The sequence below is a fragment of the Phytophthora parasitica genome, assembly GCF_000247585.1.
Source record: "Phytophthora parasitica INRA-310 unplaced genomic scaffold supercont2.49, whole genome shotgun sequence".
In the NCBI taxonomy this organism is placed as follows: domain Eukaryota; phylum Oomycota; class Peronosporomycetes; order Peronosporales; family Peronosporaceae; genus Phytophthora; species Phytophthora nicotianae.
In genome coordinates this window covers 68,757-90,311 of record NW_008649035.1, presented here as the reverse complement: position 1 = coordinate 90,311, position 21,555 = coordinate 68,757, and the positions used below count along the sequence as shown (strand labels likewise).

General features: G+C 52.1%; 15 protein-coding genes across 16 annotated transcripts; 5 read left to right on the top strand and 10 right to left on the bottom strand.

Moving 5' to 3' along the window:
* Positions 1-1,450: 1,450 nt before the first annotated feature.
* Positions 1,451-3,290, top strand: PPTG_15916 (choline dehydrogenase; the record flags this gene model as incomplete). The annotated part of the gene is made up of 2 exons (XM_008912677.1): positions 1,451-2,610; positions 2,678-3,290. The coding sequence occupies 2 exons, from the start codon at positions 1,451-1,453 to the stop codon at positions 3,288-3,290; spliced, it is 1,773 nt and encodes a 590-aa protein (XP_008910925.1).
* Positions 3,291-3,449: 159 nt separating this feature from the next.
* PPTG_15915 (hypothetical protein) lies at positions 3,450-4,328 on the bottom strand (the record flags this gene model as incomplete). The annotated part of the gene is made up of 1 exon (XM_008912676.1): positions 3,450-4,328. The coding sequence occupies one exon, from the start codon at positions 4,326-4,328 to the stop codon at positions 3,450-3,452; it is 879 nt and encodes a 292-aa protein (XP_008910924.1).
* A 162-nt stretch (positions 4,329-4,490) lies between these two features.
* On the bottom strand, positions 4,491-4,679 carry PPTG_15914 (hypothetical protein; the record flags this gene model as incomplete). The annotated part of the gene is made up of 1 exon (XM_008912675.1): positions 4,491-4,679. The coding sequence occupies one exon, from the start codon at positions 4,677-4,679 to the stop codon at positions 4,491-4,493; it is 189 nt and encodes a 62-aa protein (XP_008910923.1).
* A 268-nt stretch (positions 4,680-4,947) lies between these two features.
* PPTG_15913 (hypothetical protein) lies at positions 4,948-6,259 on the bottom strand (the record flags this gene model as incomplete). The annotated part of the gene is made up of 2 exons (XM_008912674.1): positions 4,948-5,673; positions 5,777-6,259. 2 exons carry the CDS (start codon positions 6,257-6,259, stop codon positions 4,948-4,950), a joined length of 1,209 nt encoding a protein of 402 aa, XP_008910922.1.
* A 70-nt stretch (positions 6,260-6,329) lies between these two features.
* PPTG_15912 (hypothetical protein) lies at positions 6,330-7,675 on the bottom strand (the record flags this gene model as incomplete). Its single annotated transcript, XM_008912673.1, has 2 exons — positions 6,330-7,125; positions 7,290-7,675. The coding sequence occupies 2 exons, from the start codon at positions 7,673-7,675 to the stop codon at positions 6,330-6,332; spliced, it is 1,182 nt and encodes a 393-aa protein (XP_008910921.1).
* Positions 7,676-8,052: 377 nt separating this feature from the next.
* On the bottom strand, positions 8,053-9,726 carry PPTG_15911 (hypothetical protein; the record flags this gene model as incomplete). Its single annotated transcript, XM_008912672.1, has 1 exon — positions 8,053-9,726. The coding sequence occupies one exon, from the start codon at positions 9,724-9,726 to the stop codon at positions 8,053-8,055; it is 1,674 nt and encodes a 557-aa protein (XP_008910920.1).
* A 161-nt stretch (positions 9,727-9,887) lies between these two features.
* On the top strand, positions 9,888-10,930 carry PPTG_15910 (hypothetical protein). The gene has a single exon (XM_008912671.1). It carries the CDS (start codon positions 9,965-9,967, stop codon positions 10,658-10,660), a length of 696 nt encoding a protein of 231 aa, XP_008910919.1. The 5' UTR covers positions 9,888-9,964; the 3' UTR covers positions 10,661-10,930.
* On the bottom strand, positions 10,921-11,550 carry PPTG_15909 (hypothetical protein; the record flags this gene model as incomplete). The annotated part of the gene is made up of 1 exon (XM_008912670.1): positions 10,921-11,550. The coding sequence occupies one exon, from the start codon at positions 11,548-11,550 to the stop codon at positions 10,921-10,923; it is 630 nt and encodes a 209-aa protein (XP_008910918.1).
* Positions 11,551-11,635: 85 nt separating this feature from the next.
* Positions 11,636-13,580, bottom strand: PPTG_15908 (hypothetical protein). The gene is made up of 4 exons (XM_008912669.1): positions 13,238-13,580; positions 12,951-13,180; positions 12,167-12,871; positions 11,636-12,099 (listed from the first exon to the last, which is right to left on the bottom strand). The coding sequence occupies exons 1-4, from the start codon at positions 13,490-13,492 to the stop codon at positions 11,712-11,714; spliced, it is 1,578 nt and encodes a 525-aa protein (XP_008910917.1). The 5' UTR covers positions 13,493-13,580; the 3' UTR covers positions 11,636-11,711.
* On the top strand, positions 11,667-15,248 carry PPTG_23733 (hypothetical protein; the record flags this gene model as incomplete). Its single annotated transcript, XM_008912668.1, has 5 exons — positions 11,667-14,156; positions 14,223-14,340; positions 14,408-14,580; positions 14,641-14,831; positions 14,909-15,248. The coding sequence occupies exons 1-5, from the start codon at positions 13,626-13,628 to the stop codon at positions 15,246-15,248; spliced, it is 1,353 nt and encodes a 450-aa protein (XP_008910916.1). The 5' UTR covers positions 11,667-13,625.
* PPTG_15906 (tyrosine-tRNA ligase) lies at positions 14,569-17,625 on the bottom strand. The gene is made up of 5 exons (XM_008912666.1): positions 17,111-17,625; positions 16,818-17,037; positions 16,647-16,751; positions 16,211-16,577; positions 14,569-16,141 (listed from the first exon to the last, which is right to left on the bottom strand). Exons 1-5 carry the CDS (start codon positions 17,545-17,547, stop codon positions 15,984-15,986), a joined length of 1,287 nt encoding a protein of 428 aa, XP_008910914.1. The 5' UTR covers positions 17,548-17,625; the 3' UTR covers positions 14,569-15,983.
* PPTG_23732 (hypothetical protein) lies at positions 15,405-15,830 on the top strand (the record flags this gene model as incomplete). The annotated part of the gene is made up of 2 exons (XM_008912667.1): positions 15,405-15,472; positions 15,545-15,830. 2 exons carry the CDS (start codon positions 15,405-15,407, stop codon positions 15,828-15,830), a joined length of 354 nt encoding a protein of 117 aa, XP_008910915.1.
* A 22-nt stretch (positions 17,626-17,647) lies between the features above and the next one.
* Positions 17,648-18,551, bottom strand: PPTG_15905. 2 transcript variants are annotated; one of them, XM_008912664.1, is made up of 3 exons: positions 18,099-18,551; positions 17,910-18,017; positions 17,648-17,826 (listed from the first exon to the last, which is right to left on the bottom strand). In XM_008912664.1, exons 1-3 carry the CDS (start codon positions 18,487-18,489, stop codon positions 17,702-17,704), a joined length of 624 nt encoding a protein of 207 aa, XP_008910912.1. In that variant the 5' UTR covers positions 18,490-18,551; the 3' UTR covers positions 17,648-17,701. The 2 variants fall into 2 exon arrangements, with proteins under 2 accessions (XP_008910912.1, XP_008910913.1); XM_008912665.1 differs by having other exon boundaries at positions 17,648-18,017.
* Positions 18,042-19,837, top strand: PPTG_15904 (hypothetical protein). Its single transcript, XM_008912663.1, has 2 exons — positions 18,042-18,770; positions 18,851-19,837. The coding sequence occupies exons 1-2, from the start codon at positions 18,608-18,610 to the stop codon at positions 19,126-19,128; spliced, it is 441 nt and encodes a 146-aa protein (XP_008910911.1). The 5' UTR covers positions 18,042-18,607; the 3' UTR covers positions 19,129-19,837.
* On the bottom strand, positions 19,173-21,316 carry PPTG_15903 (hypothetical protein). The gene is made up of 3 exons (XM_008912662.1): positions 20,062-21,316; positions 19,815-19,977; positions 19,173-19,740 (listed from the first exon to the last, which is right to left on the bottom strand). The coding sequence occupies exons 1-3, from the start codon at positions 21,274-21,276 to the stop codon at positions 19,250-19,252; spliced, it is 1,869 nt and encodes a 622-aa protein (XP_008910910.1). The 5' UTR covers positions 21,277-21,316; the 3' UTR covers positions 19,173-19,249.
* Between the last annotated feature and the right edge of the window lie 239 nt (positions 21,317-21,555).

The window sequence follows — 21,555 nt, the reverse complement described above, 5'->3', positions numbered from 1 at the left end:
GAAACATGAGCCTTGGATCGACTGGCGAGGCAAGGCAATTGGTGCCAGCCGCCCTGCAGTGACCGACAGAGCATTGGTGAGTCATGTTCCCACCTCTGTCAGGACCTGGGGCGCCCGCAAGGGCCGCCAAGGTACCGAAGCATCCAGCGGATGCTTAGGAGTCGTCAACGTATACGACGACTCCGAGGAAGCTTCGAAGGTGGCGACGCAGGCAGGCGTCCGCCAAGTTGGTAACTTAGGTGGACGGCCAGCGGTGCCACCGCTGTTTCCGTTAGATTGGAATCATTGGGGCACACGAAGTATTACTTCGCCTGATCGCTTCGCTTCATGGCACAGCCCGCCGTTGATCGACTGCGTGGACGCTCTTGCATAAACATCCATACACATGAAGTTTTCTGCTTGGAACCTGGGCAAGAACGCCTGCGCAGTCGATCTACCTCAGGCTTTACATGAAGCAAAGCGATTTGGCCCAGCATAAAAACACGCCCATAGTCTTTCATTTACGCATACCACGTATGACATACGACGTAGTTGACCGTTTTCATGGTATTTTCGTTTATTGAGAGGCGAAGTTGATTCAGAAAATAATCTACTTACATGGCTTCTTCACGTCACTTTGCGTAGGCCACCAGTCACTATATTTACACGCATAGTTGTGCCCAGTTAGCCAAATCTGCGGACTATCTACATTTGCGATTTGACATTGTGTAAAGTCTACAGGGTTCCAATAGGATTGGTTAGAGTGTTTAACCAGCTAAAGCTGTCCTCCTAGTCAAACATTGTAAACTTAACGTTGTTTTATCAATCAACCAGACTCCAAACGGATTATTTTGAAATTTGGAGCCTCAAACCGAATCCCATGTATTTTTGAAATTATTTGGACCCCGAATCGGATTTCCCCAACAAGAAATCGTGGTTGAAGCTGAAGTGATTTGTTAAACGCTAGTTGTTTAACAAAAGGATGGTCGTCATCACCTGTTTGTCCTCAGCGATGCAACTGAGCTGCAGCTGGACATATAGCGATCACCACCGCTAAACATGAATATAACCACCGCTCGGTGGTACGTTTTTGGCAAAGTTTTTGTGCTTCCGACAGACAGACTGCAACCTGTGGGGCTGTAACGAAAATTGCAAGCGCTGTATCCTCCAACCTGAAGCTGTATTGACAAGTCTCCTTTTGTACTACGATCTTTTGTCCAGGCCATTCTAGTCTGGGATCCAGACGCATCCCACAGACACACGGCACTCAGATACCACTACACTACCGGATGTATGTAGCAGTTGGAAGCTCCCTCGACACAACTTCAAGAATGACGTGTCAACCTTGTAGTTCCAACCGGTCCCTGCTAGACACCGTAATCTCAACGACCTCCGTTTGTGAAACCTGAGCGAGACCTCACTCATTCACTATTTTGCTGCCTCCTGCGCAGCAACTATCAACACCATCAAGATGCTTCGTCGCTCGCTCCAATCCAAGACCCTCGTCACTCGCGGTCGTCATGCGGTGCAGGCTTCCTTTGCTCGCGCTCTCAGTTCCTCTGCAACATCGGCTGAATACGACTATGTCATCGTCGGCGGTGGCTCTGCTGGTTGCGTTCTCGCCAACCGCCTAAGCGCTGATCCGACCAACAAGGTGCTGCTCGTGGAATCTGGACCCAGCGATGTGGGTAAATGGGACTCAGTTCGCATACACATGCCTGCTGCACTGGCTTACAACCTTGCGGACGACCGGTACAACTGGGACTACTACACTGAGCCCCAGAAGAACTTGGATGGTCGCCGTATCCCGTGGCCTCGAGGACGTGTACTTGGAGGTTCGTCCTCTATCAATGCGATGGTCTACAACCGTGGACACGCCTTCGACTTCGACGATTGGGAGAAGAGTGGTGCCAAGGGCTGGAGCTACGCGGACTGCCTGCCGTACTTCAAGAAATCAACGACCCACGATCTTGGAGAGGACGATTACCGTGGTGGTAACGGTCCAATACGTGTGACGAGGAAGACGCAGGACAAAGCGCAGCCTCTTTTCCAAGCGTTCATTGATGCCGGTGTCCAAGCCGGATATCCAGAAGCAGAGGACATGAATGGATACCAGCAAGAAGGACTCGGCTGGATGGACATGACGATCCACAAGGGTAAGCGGTGGAGTGCTGCTGCTGGTTACCTACACCCGGCAATGGATCGCAAGAACTTGACTGTGATCACCGATACGTTCGTGAATAAGGTCATTTTCGAAGGCAAAAAGGCTGTGGGTATCGAAGTCGAGGACAACAAGTCCAAGACCGTCTCACAGATCCGAACGGCAAAGGAGATCGTCCTCTCGAGTGGAGCAATCAACACTCCGCAGCTGCTCATGTTGTCTGGTGTTGGTGACGCAGAGCACTTGAAGGAAATGAACATCCCTCTCGTTCACCATCTTCCAGCAATCGGCAAGAACATGGAGGACCACCTTGGCACGTATCTCCACTTCGAGTGCAAAAAGCCCATCACTCTGTACAACGCGACGTGGCGCTTCCCTCATAAGATGGTCGCGATCGCTCTCGAATGGCTGACGTCGCAAACCGGCCCCGGATCCTCTTCACAAATTGAAGCTGGTGGCTTCATTCGAACGTAAGTTAAACACCCTCTACGTGTATTATTTGATGATCACCTTTGTACTAACATTTATTAATTATAGGGCTCCTGGTAAAACCCACCCGGATCTGCAGTATCACTTCTTGCCGGGATCTATCGATGAGGGACTTCACGTTCGTGCTGGTCACGTTATGACTGGCCACTGCTCGACGATGCGAGCAACTAGCCGTGGTTACATCAAACTCCGCAGCAAGAATCCGCGCCAACACCCGATCATGGAGCCGAACTACCTCGACACACACGAGGACATTGTGGACATCCGCAACGGTGTTAAACTCACTCGCGAAATCTTCAAGCAGAAGGCCTTTGACGAGTTCCGTGGTGACGCATTGTCACCTTCGGACAGTGCCCAGACAGACGAAGAGATCGACGCTTGGGTGCGGCAAAACGCTGGTACAGTCTACCACCCGTCGTGTACTGCTCGCATGGGCGAGGGCGAAAACACTGCGGTTGACTCTGAGACTCGCGTACACGGCATGGAAGGCCTACGTATCGTGGACGCGTCTATCATGCCCAACATTGTTAGTGGAAACCTCAATGGACCGGTGATCATGATGGCGGAGAAGGCTGCCGACATTATCCTGGGCAACCCTGCACTACCCAAGTCGACTGCACCTGTCTACCAGGCAAAGAACTGGGAGACTAACCAACGTTAAAAAGGGGCTTCGGAGCCGTGCGTCGACGTACTTAATGGCTAATCAATGTTCGTATTGTTAACACAGCATTAATACATGTACTCACCTTTGGCCAAGCTCCTTTGATCGCGTTCGAGCGCGCTGAAGCATCTCGATCTTCGGTATTGGCGTTTGAACCTTTTACTTCAACAATAAGTGCTTCACGATGTCCACGTAGCCCAGATGACAGGCATACTCCACCGCCGACCACGACACGGTCGTGGATTCGATCTCTAGCATCACCTCCACCTCGATTCGGGCATCAATTTTGTCCACATCGTTGTCCACGACCTCCAGTAATTCCTCGCAGTCGTCAACTGATCCTTCACTTGTCTGTACCGCATAAACGTAAGGAAAGGAGTTGATATCTCCCAACAACTTAACCCTTGTCGGGGTCAATGACTTTGCTAGTGATGGTGGCTTGCCCACCATTCGAGTTGCAAGACTGTCACCAACCTTTTGATACCCGAGTAGGTAGGCGTATTCAGCCGCACATACAGATTCACGGCTAGTGGAGTATTTTGATACTCGAAGTGGCATGATGGAGTTGGGGTCTTCATTATTGTCCAATCCATCCAAGAGATCGAGAAACACGGCAAGTGACCCATCGCTGGAATGTACTGCAAAGTGATACGGGAAATTCTCAATGCCGTCTGCATATACAGTAGAGTCCTTTAGCACAACGTCTCTGTCTTCTGGATTTTCGTTTTGATTCGAAGCAATCGACTCTTGTCCTTGCTGTTCCTCCTGCGAGGCCGATACTCGAAAAACAGCAAGTGGCTGATCATGGATTAGGAGTGCAAGAGGTACCAACGTTTCTGGACTGATGTACACAGGTACACTTTCTGAAGATCTATCATAATCGAGAATAGTTAAGAATTGGCTATCGGTCTGAGCTTTCAAGACTTCAGGCAGTTCGCCGAGTACGTCGGGAAGCTCATTCTTTTCTCTGCGAAAGTTCCGTTCTATCGCTTCCAATTCCTTCACCATGGATGACATGTCTTGTTCTTCGATCTCCATGTTCTTAATTAGAGCTTGTGCCTCGCTAACGTCGGCGAACTCGAGATTCACAGCGAGTCCTTGTTCTTCGCATTGACAGACCAATTCGGGGTGTTGGAGCAGAATATTTTGTCGTAGTGCAGTTTCAAACTCGTCGCTTGGAATCACAAGTTTCTCCAGCTGCTACTGGACAACTGACTTCAAAGTACCAGTGGCTGCGTCTCCAGCCAGGAACTTGACAATATCCCCGTCCTCGTACACCTCGTTGAAAATTTTGACTGGGTTCGCTAAATCAATTAACGTGCCAACGGCCCCGTTTAGTATCGGCGCGAACGCAAACCCCACCAGCGACGTAATGATGTTACAACCCATCTTCAAATGCTGCACTCTCTTTTCCTGCTCCAACCGCTGTACGTAAGCCTTCCGGAACAAGTCGAGACTCGACGCAATGGTACAAATGTGTGCCTCATGGTTGCCCAGTCGTCGGTGAAATGCACAGAGGCTCGATACAATTGCTTGAATATTCGAGTCGCTGTGCTCAAGTTGTCGTTTGATGCCAATAATCGTTGACTCCCCCAGTTCCAACCGCCTTTGGAATGAACTGATTTGGTCAGTGAGAGCTCGTGCGTAGGATACGAGGTTAGTGATCACTTTGGTGTGTTTTGTCACTTGATCTTGGAGCGTTGTTAACCGAGTTTGTCACCTCTTGAATGACTTGGCGGTTCTCCATCACCATGGAATGGATCTCCTTCATACTTTCTGTTATCATCGAAATGTGCTGATCGTGGATATCCAGACGCCAGTTGTTCCGATGAACTTGTTTTTTCAGCTCGACTACCCACCCAGCACTCTCCATGTTGACTTTGTCAGCCTTGAGCTTCCACAACATACACTGATCGGGAGATACCAGATTCATCTTTGAACAGTGCTTGCGTACGTGGTGGAAGAAGACGCAAGCATGATCGTCTAGGACCAGCTTGTTGGAGAGAATGTGATCGACCGCACTCTGAATTAGCTCTCTCACTTGAGATCTTGACCTCTCTGAAGAAATGTCCTCCATCCTCGACGCAAACGTCAACAGCATCCTCAAATCGTAGACCGACGTGATCAGTGGAACTAGAGCTGTTAGTTCATTGCATGAGATGGTATCACTTGGTTTTTCCAACAATGCGAGACAGCGGTCGTAGAATTGTTGACTTGATTTGTACAGCTCTAGAACAGAGCGAATGCTGTCAGAGCAGCAGATTGAGAGAGGAGTGTCACCACATGAGGTAACTGAGTCCACTCGAGCCCCGTTCTCCAGCAATACCTTCACCAGGTTCTCAGATTGGACTTGTGACGCAACAAAAAGTGGCGTGTGGCCATCCTGGTCGTAGATATTGACGTCGGTTCCTGCTTCGATCAATACTTGAACAAACGCGTAGTTTTCGAGTAACACTGCATGCAACAGTGGTGTCTTGCCCTCGTACATTCACTTGAATATCCGAATGAGATAAGAGCAGGTCGACAATTTCGTTATGGTTGGCCCGTACTGCTAAGTGTAGCGGCGACCACGTTTGGATAGTATCTCTTTTTGCAGCGTAATCTAGTCGAGTAAGCTGATTCACGTTCGTTCCATCCACAAGCAGTCTTTCAACAATCGACAAGTTTCCGCTATTGACTGCGACGTGTACAGGCGTCCACCCGAACTTGTCGATTGCATCCACTATGACAGGTTCATGAAGCAAATACTCGACCACTTCGATGGCCCCGGGGCCCGAACTCGCTGCTGCGTGATGCAGAAGTGTACGACCATCGAGACTCGAGTAACACAAGTCTGCTTCCCGACGATGCAGCCTCCGGACCACCTCCACTAGACCTGCCAAGGCTCCAAAATCTACCGGCCGCAACCCAGCAGCATCAATCACATCCGGGTTAACGTGGTGATCTAGTAGGAACTCCAAGGCGGCCATATTCCCATTTAGTGCAGCGAAGTGCAGCGCCGTACAACCAGAGTCGTCTCGATCATCGACACTTGCACCCTCATATACCAGGAGTTTCAGAATCGCTACTTGGTTGTGTTGCAGCGGCGAGTATTGGCGTTGCTCCGACAGTATCGCGGATATTGAGGTTGTAGGTAACACATTGCTGGACAGCGTGGATATCACCGCTTTTCACGTACTCGAAAAAATGTGGATCTGTTGTGAAAGACTCAAGAACTCTTGCTGCTTCGGAGTGATTGTTCGATCTTGCTACAGCGCGCGCAGTTTTTCCTTGTTTGTTGACAATCGAAAAATCGGCTCCTGCATTAAGTAGCACTAAAGCAATATCCCCATGGCCATTGGACATGGCGTGCATCAAGGCTGTGTTATCGTTATGGCAAACGAGATCGAGGGGGGCACCATAACGCACCAGTATGCTTACAATCTTATGGTGACCCTCATGAGCAGCAGCCATCAGAGCTGTCCACCCATTGTCGCATTTAACCAGGTCAGCATTAGCCTTGGCGTTCAATAGAATCATAACAATCGCAGCATGACCATTCGTCGCAGCCTGGATCAATGCAGTGCTGCCGTTGCGATCGCTCTGGTTAACGTTGGCCCCTGCGTCCACGAGTGTCTTCACCACGCCCGCCCTTGAAGCTGCGAGTATCAATAAAGGAGTGCCGTCACAGTCGGTATGATCCACATTAACGCGGACGTCAGCATTCGGTCTCAGAACACGTCGAACGGAGAGCGTATCTCCTTGTTTGACAGACTCCGTGAAATGGTTCTCGACGTACGTCTGGATAACCTCAGTCGTCTTAACGAATTTGCTTGATGTGCCAACCGACTCAGCTCTGCTGCATCGGACACAGTTTTTACTTCCTTTTAGACAAAAGTGGAAGGAGTTGCTAATTGCAATTGTTCGATACCGCCGCATCGTAGGCAGTTTTCCCGTCCCTATTGACGATAGTGAAGTCTGCTCCTGCGTTAAGTAGCAGCTGCACGACAACAGTATGACCTTGAGCTGCAGCGGCGATAAGAGCTGTTTCCGTTGTTGTTGACGAGGTTCATGTCGAGATTGGAGGCAAACTGGTTTACCCCAGCATTGGCATTCAAGAAGACCTCGAGCATCGTCGCGTTGCCTTTGATTGCTGCCCATATAAACGCAGAATTGCCATTCTTGTCACGTTGGTTCTCGTTAACTCCAAGCCTAAGGAGTAACTCGACAACTTTTATGAAGACTTTTATCGACGCGTGAGCTAGAACGGATATTCCTTCGTCGTCACTGTGGTTCACATTCTCTTTCATTCCACGACTAAGGAGGTCATTGATAATATCTGCTGCCTCGGCATCGCCATCCAAGCCGCATACGATATCCAACAGCCACGAAGCGTTGCCGGTCATTCACAGGTACTGGTGGACCAAGTGCTCTCCAGGGTGTCAAATGAAAAGTGCAAAGATAGAGAATAAAGATTCTTCGACTTGGGTAAGAGATCAGAATTCTAACTGGATACATCCTCTCAAGGGTTCCGTTACAAGTAACTTTGGGTTCATCGTGAATGAACCCAGCGACACAAGCAGACAGTCTACCAGCCACTAGATCAATCTTAGCTTATTCGGCGACAACGTAACGCCCTTAATCCACAGCATCCTTGCTTGCCACTTGCCGCCACTATGCATGCGCAACGTTAGATCTCCGTCCCAGACAGACCCCCTCCCTCACTTCACAACGAGTGGACAAGTTTCAATTGAGTACTTGTTACCGCAAGAGGCGATCCAGTCTAATCGACCTTGGGGGCTTTCTTGCGCTGTCGCACTGTCTTCTCCTTCTCGTCACTGTCCACTGCCTTCGCATCCTCCTCTTCATCGTCTTCAGATCCGCTATCCGACTTTTTCTCAATCGCCTCGGGCTTAGAAGCGCCGGATGCGCAGCACAGGAAGAACAGGGCAATAGTGACCAGAACGGAAACACCAGCCACCGATCCGAGAGCGATCACAGGGTTCGCATCGGCGTATGTAGCAAAGTCCATCGCCAGCGCATTGAGCGTCTTCATGATCCCGCTCTCCTCGCTGCCCTTGTCATCCTTCTTGGCCTTCTGCTTCGCTTCGACTTCGACCGCGTGCTTGGGAGCCCACGTGAGCTCCGCAAACTCCTGCGCCTTCTTCAAGTCGTTACCGAGCCAGAAATTGTCGAACGTAATGCCATCCGTCATGGTCCACACCTCCACAGCAAGTGCACCGATGGGGTCCAGACGCGCCGGGTGCTCATCTTCAAAATAATTCGGATTCGGGATCTTGCGCGGCTTCCACTCGCCCTTATAGGCCGGATTCGGGATGTACGGAGCGTAGAACTTGCCCTTGTACGCCGGATTGGCCTTCGTGGGTCGTTTCCACTCGCCACAGCCAGATACTTCAGCGCACTTCGGGTTGGGGATCTGAGGTACAACAAACTCTCCGTCGTCCTCATCGTCCCAGTCCTCGGGTTTAACCACATTCGGGTCATCAATCACAGCCGGTTCGTCGTCCAGCCAGTCGTCAGGCTTGACGGCATCTTCGTCCGGGATACGCGCGGGTGCATCTTCATCCCAGTCGTCAGGCTTGACGGCGTTCGGGTCGCGGATCTGCTTCTCGTCGACCCAATCGTCAGGCTTGGAGTCTTCGGGGTCGTCGATCTCCTTCTCAGGGATCACGGGAGGCAGGAAACTCTCCAATAAACTGCCACTCTTGACCGACTTCTGGTCCACGAACACCTCGAACGTGTTGTCATCGCGGATCACTGCCGTGTAGAGGTGCGTGTCCTTGTCGCTCTTGATACCAGGCGCCTCCATCATGTGCTTCTCCTCATACTCGCCAGACACGGGGTTCTTGTGCTGGAAGATAAGGTGCACTTTGTCGCTCGAGCCGCACTTGTCGGGGCCGAACATGAGCACGAAGGGCGTCGAGTCACTGAAGGCCGAGTAGTCCTGGTTCTCCTCGTCTTGACGCAGTAACTTTACGTAAGCACCGCCGCAGTCCAGACCTTTCTGCAGCTTCACCTCGTACTGCACCACCATCTCCTTCTTGGCCTCGCTGCCGTCCACTTGCAGCGGCTCATCCAGCTTCACGGCCAGGCCGTAGTGACGCGCTGGTTTGTCCAGCACGAGGCCGCGGTCGGGTGTAAGGTGCGCCGTTTCCAGCGTCACCTCTTCGAGGGTCACATCCTGGTTCGTGTACTTATCCTGCGTACTCTTGAACCAGCGCGAACCGTCGAACAGCTCCTCGATCTCGAACGTCTCGGCGAATAGCGCGCTCTTGGTCAGCTCCTGTACTTGCTGCTCGCGCGTCTCCGCCGCCTGTTGAGCGGCTGCTTGCGCGTCAGCGTCCTGCTGCTCTTGAGTGGCAGCCGCGTCGTCAGCGAGCGCAACCATGGGCAGCAGCACTGCCGACAGCAGCGCCACGATCGTCTTGACGTTCATTCTGATTGTATGCTTTTCACTGCAAGTTCACGAATGCGGATTCTAGAAGATCGAGTTGAAGAGGTTGACAAGTTTGACACGTAATGCACCCTACAGTGATGAAAGAGAAATAAAACACATTTCCAAACCTTTCATTGGTCAAAATCGGAATGGATTTTAGACCAATACCAAGCTAGGAAGTGCTGAGGGGGATTCAAAGATCGCTGCTACAGACGAAGAAGGAAGAGGTACAGCAGACATGGACTCCCGACAGCGCACGCAGTCGCCCATCGTGACGGGCACGTCGGTGATTGCACTGAAGTACAAGGGCGGTGTAATGATGGCGGCGGACACTCTGGGATCGTACGGATCGCTGGCGCGCTTTACGGACCAGCGCCGACTCACGGCAGTGCACAACACGACGCTGCTAGGCGCGGGTGGCGACTTCAGTGACTTTCAGTTCATCAAGGACAAGATGGACGAGCTGGAAGTGTACGACTTTAACCAGGACGATGGATGCGACACCACAGCGCCCGAGATCTACCACTACCTGCAGCGTCTACTCTACCACCGCCGCAATAAATTTGACCCGCTATGGAACACCGTCGTGGTGGGCGGCCTCAACCCGGAAACGGGCAAGCCCTTCCTGGGCCAGGTCACCATGATCGGTCTGGCTTTCGAGGGCGACTACATCGCTACGGGTTTCGGCCACCACCTCGGCATGCCGCTGCTGCGCAAACACTGGCGGCCTGACATGGAGGAGACTGACGCGCGCAAGCTGCTCGAGGATTGCATGCGTGTATGCTTCTACCGCGACTGCCGCACAATCAATCGTGTCCAGTTCGCCAAGGTCACGGCTGACGGCGTCACCATTCCGGAACCTGTCAAGATGGACACCAAATGGGACTACGCGCAGTTCGTCAAGACCAAGTCCGAGGTCGGCTCTTCGTGGTAAACAGAGCGATCGAACGGCAATTGACGATGGTGACTGATGGTGAGCACAGGACGACAAGCAGGCGCGATCTTCTATAGCGGTGGCGAAGTTGACCTTGGTGAAGTGCTAGATTTGAGCCTGCGTCCACCTCAACAGCAAGCCAAACAATAATAAGAAACACGTGAGAAAAAGTTAGAAAAGTGTCTGGATCCTCGTGATCACATGCTGTGTATGACTCTGTTCAGGCCGCAAAGATCGCGCCTACATCAAACACGATGCATCTAGTCCCTACGTCGACGCTTGGAGCGGTGTCTTCTCCGTGAGCTACGGTCACTATTTGACGAGGACGCCGAGCCGTCGCTGTCACTACCCGACGAGTCCGAGTCTGACCCAGACGACGAAGAAGAGCTGTCACTGGACGAGTCCGAGTCCGAGCTGTCCGAGTCAGAAGATGACGAATCCAATGAAGATGAATCACTGCCACTGCTGCTGCCACTGCTACTGACGCTACGGCGCCGCTCACATCGCGAGCTGGTCTTCGATTTTTTCTTGGCTTTGGCTTTGTCCTTGAGCTTGAGCTTGAGCTTCTTTCCCTTCTCGGCCTTTTGATGCTCTTTATCCAGCAACTCCGGGGGTTTATCCTTGTTGAAAGGCTGGCGCAGCTTGGGGTTCCGCAGCTGCTGCGAGCGCGACGGCCGTTGCACGTATACGGCCTCGTTCTTGCATTCGTACGTCCAATGTCCTGGTCGCAGACACTTCTGGCACATCGCAGCGGCGCTCGAGGAAGACGACGACCCCAGTCCACGCCGGTGTACGCGCACCTGGTCCGTGCTGGTCGCGTACATATTACGCCGCGCTTCCTTGCGCTGCGCCCATATGCCCAGCGGGGCCTCTCCATTGGCGTCACCCATGACTGCTACTGCTGCCTTGGTGGTCGCCTTTGATATCAACCAATCTCCTCACTACACATTCATTTTAACCAATCGAATGAAAAAAAGGGGTAAATATTTTAGTTATAGACTTAGCCAATCGAATGCAGCTCAGCATCTTCGCTTCAACTTGACGGGATCACTTAACGAAGGGATACAGTGCGGAGCATGCGGCGTGGTAGGACCTCATTAGGCAGGCGACGATTGCGCTCAAAGGCCGAGGCCATGAGTGTCGGCGTTGTAGGAGGCGTGATAGGCTGGATGTCAGCTGCGGCCGCCACGAGCTGCGCCGTGCTTTGTTCCATCTCGGGTGCAGCCTCCGCCGCCGCCTTGACGCGTTCTGCCACGTCGCTCCAGCGTACGTGCGCAAGTGCCAGCGTGTAGCTACTCACTTTGAAGAGTTCCATGCTCAACACACCCACCCAGAGCGCGGGGAAGCCGTAGCCCATCGTGATGCCGCCAACGTAGGCCACCGGCAGATTGATGAACCATGTGGCGATAGCACTAGTCCAGAATACAGTGTGCACTTGGCTGGACACCAAAGAAAGCGAGGTTAGCGACTGACAAGAACAAAACCCCGTCCAGTAGTAGCACGTACCTCATTCCAGTCAGAGCTCCAGCACCGAGAATCTCCACGGCCTCGAAGGCACAAGCGACGACGAAAATGGGCAGCACAAGCTTGCAAGTGGTTAGAAGGTCGGTATCCGTCGTGTACAGTGCTATAATGTGCTGGTCCATGAGACTGGTGACTGTCGCGATAAACACCACGACAACCATCGTACAAATGAAGCCAAGACCTGTGATACGGCGCGCCAAATCCGGTTTGCCGGCACCTAAGTAGTTGGCGACGCGGACCTGCGTAGCACAGCCGTAACCCCAGAAAAGCGCCCAGAGCAGACCCCACAGACCCGATATGACAGCATTGGCAGCAATAACTCGAGCACCAAGTCTCGCTGCTACCAGAGCGACCAGCGCACTGGCTAAATTCGACACGAAGCTGTTGCTGGAAATGGGCCCAGCGACTCTGAGATAAGATCGCAGTCGGTTAAGCGTGAGCGCGTGGACGTTCCAGCCATACCAGGCGCGGTGATGATAATGTTTGTAAAGGATAGCGTAGCTGAAGAGCGCGAATGGCTGGAACCAGGATGCCACCACTGTAGCGATGGGAGATCCGATAAAGCCCAAGCCATGCCATGAGCCAATGCCATAGATAAGAACATAGTTACTCCCAATAGCCACGAAAATCGAGACCACTCCGACCACGGTAGTGGGCAGCAGAATCCCCATCGCTTGTAAGTATTGCCTGTTGGAAAGTGGGTGTGAATTAGTCAACCAAAGCTAGCAATACTAGTATCCATCATTCAATTCATGCGAGGTCGAACCTGAGGCAACAGTAGAGAAGAGAAGGGAGGATTGACCCGGAGATCACGCGCGAAAATGTGGTGGCGAGAGCGATAAGTTCCTGGTCATCTGTAGAATACTCGAGGACGTAGCCAACGCACCAGTACCAGATCGCGACCGGAATCGAAAGCAACGTCGTGATCACGACTCCAAATTGCAGCCAGATGCCTGTGAGCTCTCGGTTTCCTGCACCCCACGACTGGCCGCACAACTGATCAAGCCACAGTTAGTATTACTGCAAGTATTAACCTGAAATATGTAAACGAACCGTGTTGAGTGCCGAGGCGGAGGCCCATACACAGTACAAGGCAGGACTCGTCCATAGCTGAGCTAGCGATGCGGCTGCTAGCTCCTTAACGCCCAGGTGACCTAGAAACACAGCGTCGATTGACAAAAGCGCTGCTCGCGCCAATGTGGCCATGCTCACTTGAGCTGCCATCGAAGAGAGGTCCACAAAGTCATTCCAGGCTGGGGGCTCCTTAAATCTTCCAAAAGATTTCCCCAGGAGTGGACTCGTCTCCATGCCGTCCAGTGATGTAAAATGAGGGCTGGAGAACTGGTGGCTCTAATCTCGATGTTGAAGTTAAAGCGCGTCTAAAGATAGCAGAACGAAACGCCCGTTAGGACGAAGAGGTGGCGAGTGCACACAACCAGTCATGGGCGCAGCTTTGACTTCTTATAATTTATCAGATCCGCAGCACCAACAACTGCTAGGTGAATACGTTGACCATTCGAGGAAGACGGTGAATGAATGTGCACATATCTTTCGAGGCTCCTTGGGTACGTACGATGACCAGAACCACACTCCTGCTTCATGCTTAGATGCCCCGAAGCCAGCATATCCGCGGCATATCCAGTTGACACAGTTCGAAGAAGTATTTGGGATGCTGGTAGCGGATCCGGAACCTCACTTTCGATTCTTTCATCATGGGAAAATAGTTGCTGCAGACACGAAGCCTAAAGCCGAGGCTACTGTGTGCACACATCGCGTGTTTTGTGCGGTGGCGTTGCTTATGAAAGCAGACCTCCACTCGAAAGTTGATTTCATCTTGCGGCTGTACGCGGATATTGCAGGAGAGCTCACATCGGAGGCGAAGAGCTCGCTGCTAAAAGACTTTTTCACAAGTGTTGAGGTAGTTTTCCAGCTCGCTGATTCCATTTCGGGCAGTGTGATAACGAGTGTAGAGGTACGTGACCATGCTCCACCGCATTAAACCATGAAAGACTTGCATTGATAAATTCTGATGGAGTAGAAGGCATTCTGGAGCGACGACCCGGGGAAGTTAATAACAATGCGAGAGTTGTATGACGTTTGCCTTACAAACCCTCAAATCAGTGGAATGCTGCACAGTGTTCACACGCTCACTGAAGGTGAGGGTTTCCGTTACGTGCTCTTAAATGCTGCAAATGTTGATCTGCCTTGTTATTCCATCTGCAGCGTTTTCAACTTCGCGACGCCAGGAGAAACTACACCGACGTGAACGTAAAATTCATAGTCAGCAATTGCCCGTGCATCAAGGAGGCGATAGCAACTCTGCACGGTTAAAATCGATTGCGCGTAGCATGTCTTCAGCAGCACTTCCTCGAGCTTCGTTATTGTGGGACTTGAAGGTAGGGAGAAGATAGAAGCGGAAATCATTTGATATCCAAACTAACGTTTTGTTTGACTAGGCTGCAGACTACGGCAGTTTTTGGCAGAAGCCCGAGCTACTCCAGATACGGGCAAGCGAAACCTGCGCTCATGCGCTGAAAAAAATGGTCCGAGTGGATACTCAACACATTTTGGTAGTTGAATCTTCAGACTCCACTCAGTCAGAGACGTGCCGACTGATTGGACTTGTTTCCACCGAAAAATTGCTCTTGTACGTACAGCAACATCTAGTCCGAGTTGTATGACCAGGATTGACGTTCTCTCTACAATGTATTGCATTTTTCACAGATACTTTCTCCACTTTCTTGCTCCTGGTTTTCAATCGTCCACAGCCAAACCGTACGAGCACACCCGAACTCGTGCAGAGGAGGCTATCCGACAGTTTGGTACTGCACCACTACGTGATGTTGTGCGCTTTCACTTCACAGAGCGAGCTCCTTTGTTGAGCATCATTCGCGATGACGAAGCATTTTTCAGTGTTTTGCTGCGTTTTGCTTGTGGTGAAAGTTCCTTGGCAGTGGCTCAGAACTACAGCTCCGACCCTGAAGCTGTGCTTGGATGTCTGACTGTCCACGACATGCTGGCGTGGCTCGACGAAGACTTGACACTCTTGAGTAAGACTGCATAGCTTTACCAAAACTTTCTCCGCTCACGCTATCAGTTCTTGACAAATTCAGATGGCCAGGAGCGTTATGCTGTAGCCGCCTTTCCCCAGTTTTTCTACGCTCCAGCGAAAATTAATCCAGTGTCCGCGTCTGCGTCAGTGTGTGAGGCTCTAGTAGATATGGCATCGCGAATGCTGTCAGGAATTTTGGTGGAGACGAGTGATAGTGATGCTGAGAGGATACTCAGGTACTGATCACTTTGTCGCGAGCTTTAATGGTCTCAGCTTGATAACAATTGTTCTGGTTTTCCCATTCGCAGTACCAGCACATTTCGGGATTTGTTCACTGCCTCCTTCACTGCTTTAAGCGAAAAAGTTGGCGAGCCAGGCCCTCTTCTCCGAGCTGTGACTGCAAACACAACAGCGTTGTCGCCTGCTTGCACTGTTTCTCCTGATACCTCTATCGCAAAAGTGATCCGGAAGATGATCGACAAACAAACAAGACGCGTTATTATCAAGCGCCAAGACGGTTTAATGGTGGGGGCTGTGCGAGCCTCTGACATCTTGAGGATGCTCCTTCGCGCACAGCACACGCCACTGCGCTAAAGGCAAGGCAAATTTGAACCCAAGAGCGATTAGCGGAGCATGTAGCAGGCTTCAGGCAACATGACGAATACTGTTACGAAGGTACCGTTATGCTCTCGATTGTTTTATCCATAGTGACGAATCATCCGGGACCAATGGCCATCATTGCTTGCTCTATTCCACCTGGACGATGAAGTTGTTTCGTCGGCCAACGCGAACCATCAATACCTTATCATCGAGAAGATTCGATGGCTCGACACGCAACGCCTCGGACTCAACGCGCTCATTGTTAAGGTAAACGCCACCACCCTTTATCAGACGCCTGCACTCAGCTACGTAGGCACAATAAAGACAAAGTCAGATCCACTAGTATCCATCTAGCAGAATGAAAAGATGCTCACCTTTCGACTTTACCGCGCCAATTCGTACAGCAAGATCCACCAATGACTGATCGACGACATCAGTGCGCGAAAGAATTGTCATGGGTGCGTCTCCAGCCATTTGGAGCATCTCTTCAGCAGTCAGAGGACCTTGTTTCTTCCCGAAAAGCAGCTCTGTGGCATCCAATGCAGCCTTGAGACCTTCTTGACCGTGCATCATCACGGTGATATCCTCCGCCAGAACCTTCTGAGCAGCACGCTTTTCGGGGGCCTTCTCGTGCTCAGCCACGATGTCGCGGATCTCATCCACCTCTCGGAACGTGAAGCTTTTGAACAGTTTCTCGACATCGCGGTCATCGGAGCGCAGGAAGAACTGGTAAAAGTCAAACTAGCGGTCCACAAAGCATAAATATTAGTCACAACAGGCCTCTGCCCCCATGAATAAGTGTACACTTACCACCGACGTCTTCTCTGCATCCAGCCAAATGGCGTTGCCAGCGGACTTGCCGTATTTCTCTCCAGTAGCCGTCGTCAGCAGTGCCAACGTCGCTCCAAAAACTTCCTGTTATTGCGTGCAAAGTAAGTATTAACGCAGCAAAACTGGGATATCATGGATGCTGCGGTTTACCTCGCCTGTGCTTTTGCGAACAAGTTCAATGCCCGAGGCAATATTGCCCCATTGGTCGCTGCCTCCAATCTGCGCGACACAGCCGTAGTTCCTGTATAGATGCAGGAAGTCGTAGGCCTGGAAGAGCTGGTACGAAAACTCGAGGAAGCTGATGCCTTGGTCCGTCTCTAGACGTTTCTTCACGCTTTCGCGCTGCAGCATCGCGTTTACACGGAAGTGACTGCAACAAAGGAAACACCATATCAGTCTTCACCACAACGATACACACAACTACAACTGCCGCCACAACGCACCGGCCGATGTCCCGCATCCACGTGACCGCCGACATCTGCGTGTGCCACTCGGCATTATTGCAGATGATAGCACCAGTCTTCGGGTCATCAAAATCCAACACAGGCGATAGTCCCTTAGCGATCTCCTGCGCATTGTGCAGTACCATGTCGTCTGACAGCAGTACTCGCTCTTCCGACTTGCCACTCGGGTCCCCAATCATGCCCGTGGCCCCGCCCACCAGCAGAATGGGTCGCACTCCTGCACGCTGGAAGTGGCGCAATGCGATGCCTTGCAGCAAATTGCCCAGATGCAATGAATCGGCCGTTGGATCGAAGCCGCAATACACTGCAGGCGCACGCGAGTTCATCAGCAGCTTGTCGATAGACGTACCAGCCTCCTGGTGCGTCAGTGCGGCCAACATACCGCGCTGGCGCAGCGTTGTGAGTGCTCTGCTCATGGTGTTCAATCTGCAAATGTTGTGCGGTGATGATTGACTGTGAGTTGCAATGGATGTTGCACCAAGATTGTACCACACTGGTGCAACATTTACAGCGTACTAGTACTGACGAAGTTGAAGATGTTTGTTAGATTATAAGCATCGACTTTCCTGTCTACAAGATGCGCCGCACTTCGAGCGTACGCCGAAGGAAAGAGATTTGTGCCATTGAGACGGCCGTTAGCACGATCATCTCGACGAGCGTCCACCACATGACCCGATTGTGGGTGCTCATGATCACTGCAATAAACGACACAAAGATCCTTGTCAGCATTTGCAGTGAATACTTCGCTATCGATACCCAATTGGCCCATGCAACATACATTGGTTGTGGTGGTTCGTGATCGCTTTCATGAACGCTTGGGTATCCTTGACGGTGTCGAGGTTCACACTCAACTCGTACACAATGTCCTCCAGCTCCTGCACTTGCTCTGTGGTCAAATCATTACATATTGGCAGCAGTCAGCCATCGGAGAAACACAGCAAATCCAACTAAAGGCTGGACACTCAACTGATCTTCGTGGCGTCTGCGTTCGAGAGCACCTCGTGACTCGGGTCGTCCGCGTGGAAGGAGAAGCCGATAACCACGTCCCCGACGGGCGAGCGCTCGTTCTTAAAGCAGACCGAGTGCATTCCTCCCTCCCCGATAGGGCTCATGTATCGTCCAGATGTGCCCTTGCGCGCGTACACGACCTGATCCTTGCCGTCCGTCAACTCTGTCTCCAGTTCGTCCGCCACGCCCCTCAGTACCTCGTAGTTCAACGAAATGCCGTGCTTGAAGCTCTCCGCCTCCACGGAGAAGCATTCGGAGGCGCCCGACGGTATCGTCACATGCATGGCGAAGACCAGCGGCGCCACATACACCGCCAACGCTAGCGACAACAGTAGCATTCGACTCGCCATCTTCCGGATCAATTTGTGTATTAATACCTGAACACAAATCACAAAACCCACTTCAAATCTCGAGCCTTTTGGCACAATTATCGATCGACAAAGCGGAGCGCTGGACTCCTCAACGACGATGCAGACTGTACGACGCCAGCTCGATCGCCTCTTCGCGGTGCACATGGTCATCGCAGTGGTGACGGGGGCGCTGTGCTTCTTGACCCCGCACTCGCTCATGGCTCCCATGCTTGGAGACGGCAACAACACACACATGGCACACGAATTCGTGCGACTTTATGGTACAATATCCTGCGTTCTGCTGAACTGCTAATACTGCTTTAATGTTAGTGCTGGGCTGAACGTATTGGGCTTATTACAGGCGCGCTGACGCTGGCACAAGGCTGGATGGTGTGGCGCACGCGGCTCGTGAGCGACGCGCTGATCCGCCGGACGTTCTGTCAGGCCTACTGTATCTGCTTCTTGCTGCAAGCGGTGGCGCTACTCCGCGCGCAGATAGCGTCACCCGAAAGCCACTCAATGCTGCATTGGATTAATATTCTGCTTCTTGGAGGCCTGGGCTGCGCTTATGGCTATTTCCTCGTCTTTAAGACTATCAAAGCATTCGAGCTGCCGGGCATGGAGAAGGGCTTGTTGTGACCTGAGGATTCTACTGTAAATGGACATACGACACAAGTAAAAGCTTGCTTTGGAGCCTCATTGTATTCATGAAACTTGTATTGATGACAATAGAACCTCTCGATGCGGTGAATGGGATTGCTCAAATATTGAGAGGGTCGTCAAACGTACCAGCAGGCGTGTGGGACTCGGTCAGTTGAGTTTCAGTCCGTTGACCGTGAGGAGCAGAAGCAGGCTCCGAATAAGAGGGAACGCTCAGGCCAACAACTGTACTGGAGGAGTTGGGTGCAACAACACTAGCTGCTGGTGTACTGGGTGCTTGAGTGCTTGTGGAGGCGTGTGGCCCAGAGGAAGCTGACGGCGGGGTACCAGCGGGTGGCACCAGGGTCGGAGAGATCTTACGCTTCTTCCTCACCTGCAGCACGTTAATGGGATTGCCAGCAGTAGCCCCCTCCGAGTTCTGGAGGGCACGTTTGATGGTATCCGCTGGTTGTGCTTTTTGTTTAGTCGTGGCGGTCTTTGTCGGTGCGTCCTTTGAGACCTGGGGCTGCGCCTGGTTTCTAGCTTTTTTACGAGCCTTCTTGGGAGTTGCAGACATTCGCCGCATCTTGTCCTCGTTAAGCGCCATTTGGTCTTCATAAAGCAGCAGTACAACGACAAACCATCAGTATTTCGGAGGCTCACACAAAATATTTTTTGCAGCTCACCTTTGCGCGGTACGCTTGTGCCGAAGAAACCATCTTCAAATTGAATGAATGAGATGTAACCATCCGTCGATGAGATGCTCAGTGTCTGGCCGTCAGCTGTCCAGGTCGCGTCAGTTAAGTCTGCGTAGTGAAGCCCCTTGATCGTGCAGATCGGAGAAGCTTGCTGCGTTTTTCATAACATCGAACATCAAAACTGGTCAGTTGACAAGCCCTTCATAAACATCATATCTGCTAGAGAATCATTTACCTGCGTGTCGTGAATGACGACTGCGTCGAGTGTAATGACAGCAAAGACAGACCGGTATTCCGTCTTGAACAGGTTGGGCACCGGAGCGTCTTTTGCCTGGCCATCCGGACGACGCAATTTATACAAAAGAGGACTGCAGCGGACAGCAAGCGAAGCTTTCTCCTGTCCAGGCAGGTGCAGTGTCGGCTGACTCAAATTGCCACGTGAGAATGCGTATACTGTGTTCACAGGAGACGCCGACTCGCTCGAGCGGAAAGTTCCAGTAGGCGCCAGAAAGTAGTTTCCATCAGGTGTCCACGCAGGTCGCCGTGCGAATGCGGGGCACGTATCATCCAGGAACATTCGATGCTTCGGTTGGGCTGGAGCTTTGGTGGGTGCGTCTCCTGAAGCGACTTCACTCTCTGCCTTCTTACTGTTATCCTTATCCCCTTGGTCACCTGTGGCTGTTGTTGCTGGAGTACTCGACCCGTTCTGCTTTGAAGGGAACTCGCGGGTCTTTAGCGTCTGGATGCACATAAGCTTACGTCCCTGTTTCTTCCCGCTCGGTCGCGTCACCGCTCCAAATCCACTGAGCGAGTAGACTCTGCACGTGCGGTCGTTGCCCTCCGTCACTATGAACTCGTTGAGCGGATCCCAGGCCACGCCCTGCACGTACTGAGTGTGATCCTTGCGCCGCTCCGCCACGTCCCCTTTCTCGACATTCCAGATGACGCAGCGATTGTCGACTGATGAAGACGCGAGGAAGGCTGAGTCGGGCGACCAGGACAGATCCGTGATGTCTCCCTTGTGGCCCAGCGACAGAATGGTGCGCCCCACGTCGCTGAGCGAAGAGATGTGGTCCCAGCGCCAATCGTCTCCTGCAGTCTTGGGTTTGGACCAGAGGATAATAGACGTGTCATCACTGGCAGACGCTAGGTAAGCGCCGTTAGGCGAGAAACGCACGCAGTTAATGCTGCGGTCGTGTCCTGACAGGCTGAAAACGAACTCGAGCGCTACGTTGCCTTTGGCCTCGGGATCCTCGCTCTCACCAACTCGCCATAATTTGATCTCCTTGTCGGCGCCCCCCGTGGCCAGCAGCGGCTTGTCAGTCGTGGTAGCCTCTCCTGCATTAGGTCGTAGGAAGTCCAGCGATAGCACAGCCTCATTTAGCCCCGTGGGTCCGCAGTGCAGCCGGATCTCGGGCGTCGCCACGCGCACCGCTGGAGTCGTCGACATGCTTCCTTCGCAGCTTTGATACGTTTCCCGCCAAATTGGTTGCCTCGATTAAGTGCGAATTTGAATCTCAGGAAAGTACGATTTAGTGTCTTACGTCACTATGAAGAGCTCCAAAAATGGATGGATACATTCGCATCCAACATCAGTGCTGCAGCTTGCAGATTCACCACCACTGCCAGTGAATCCAGGCTTATAAGTTAGACATTCTAATGCATCAATAGGGATAGTCGTGGCCATCTCGCTGGTGGCGGTCATCGTTGCAAGTTGAGCGGTGCGTAC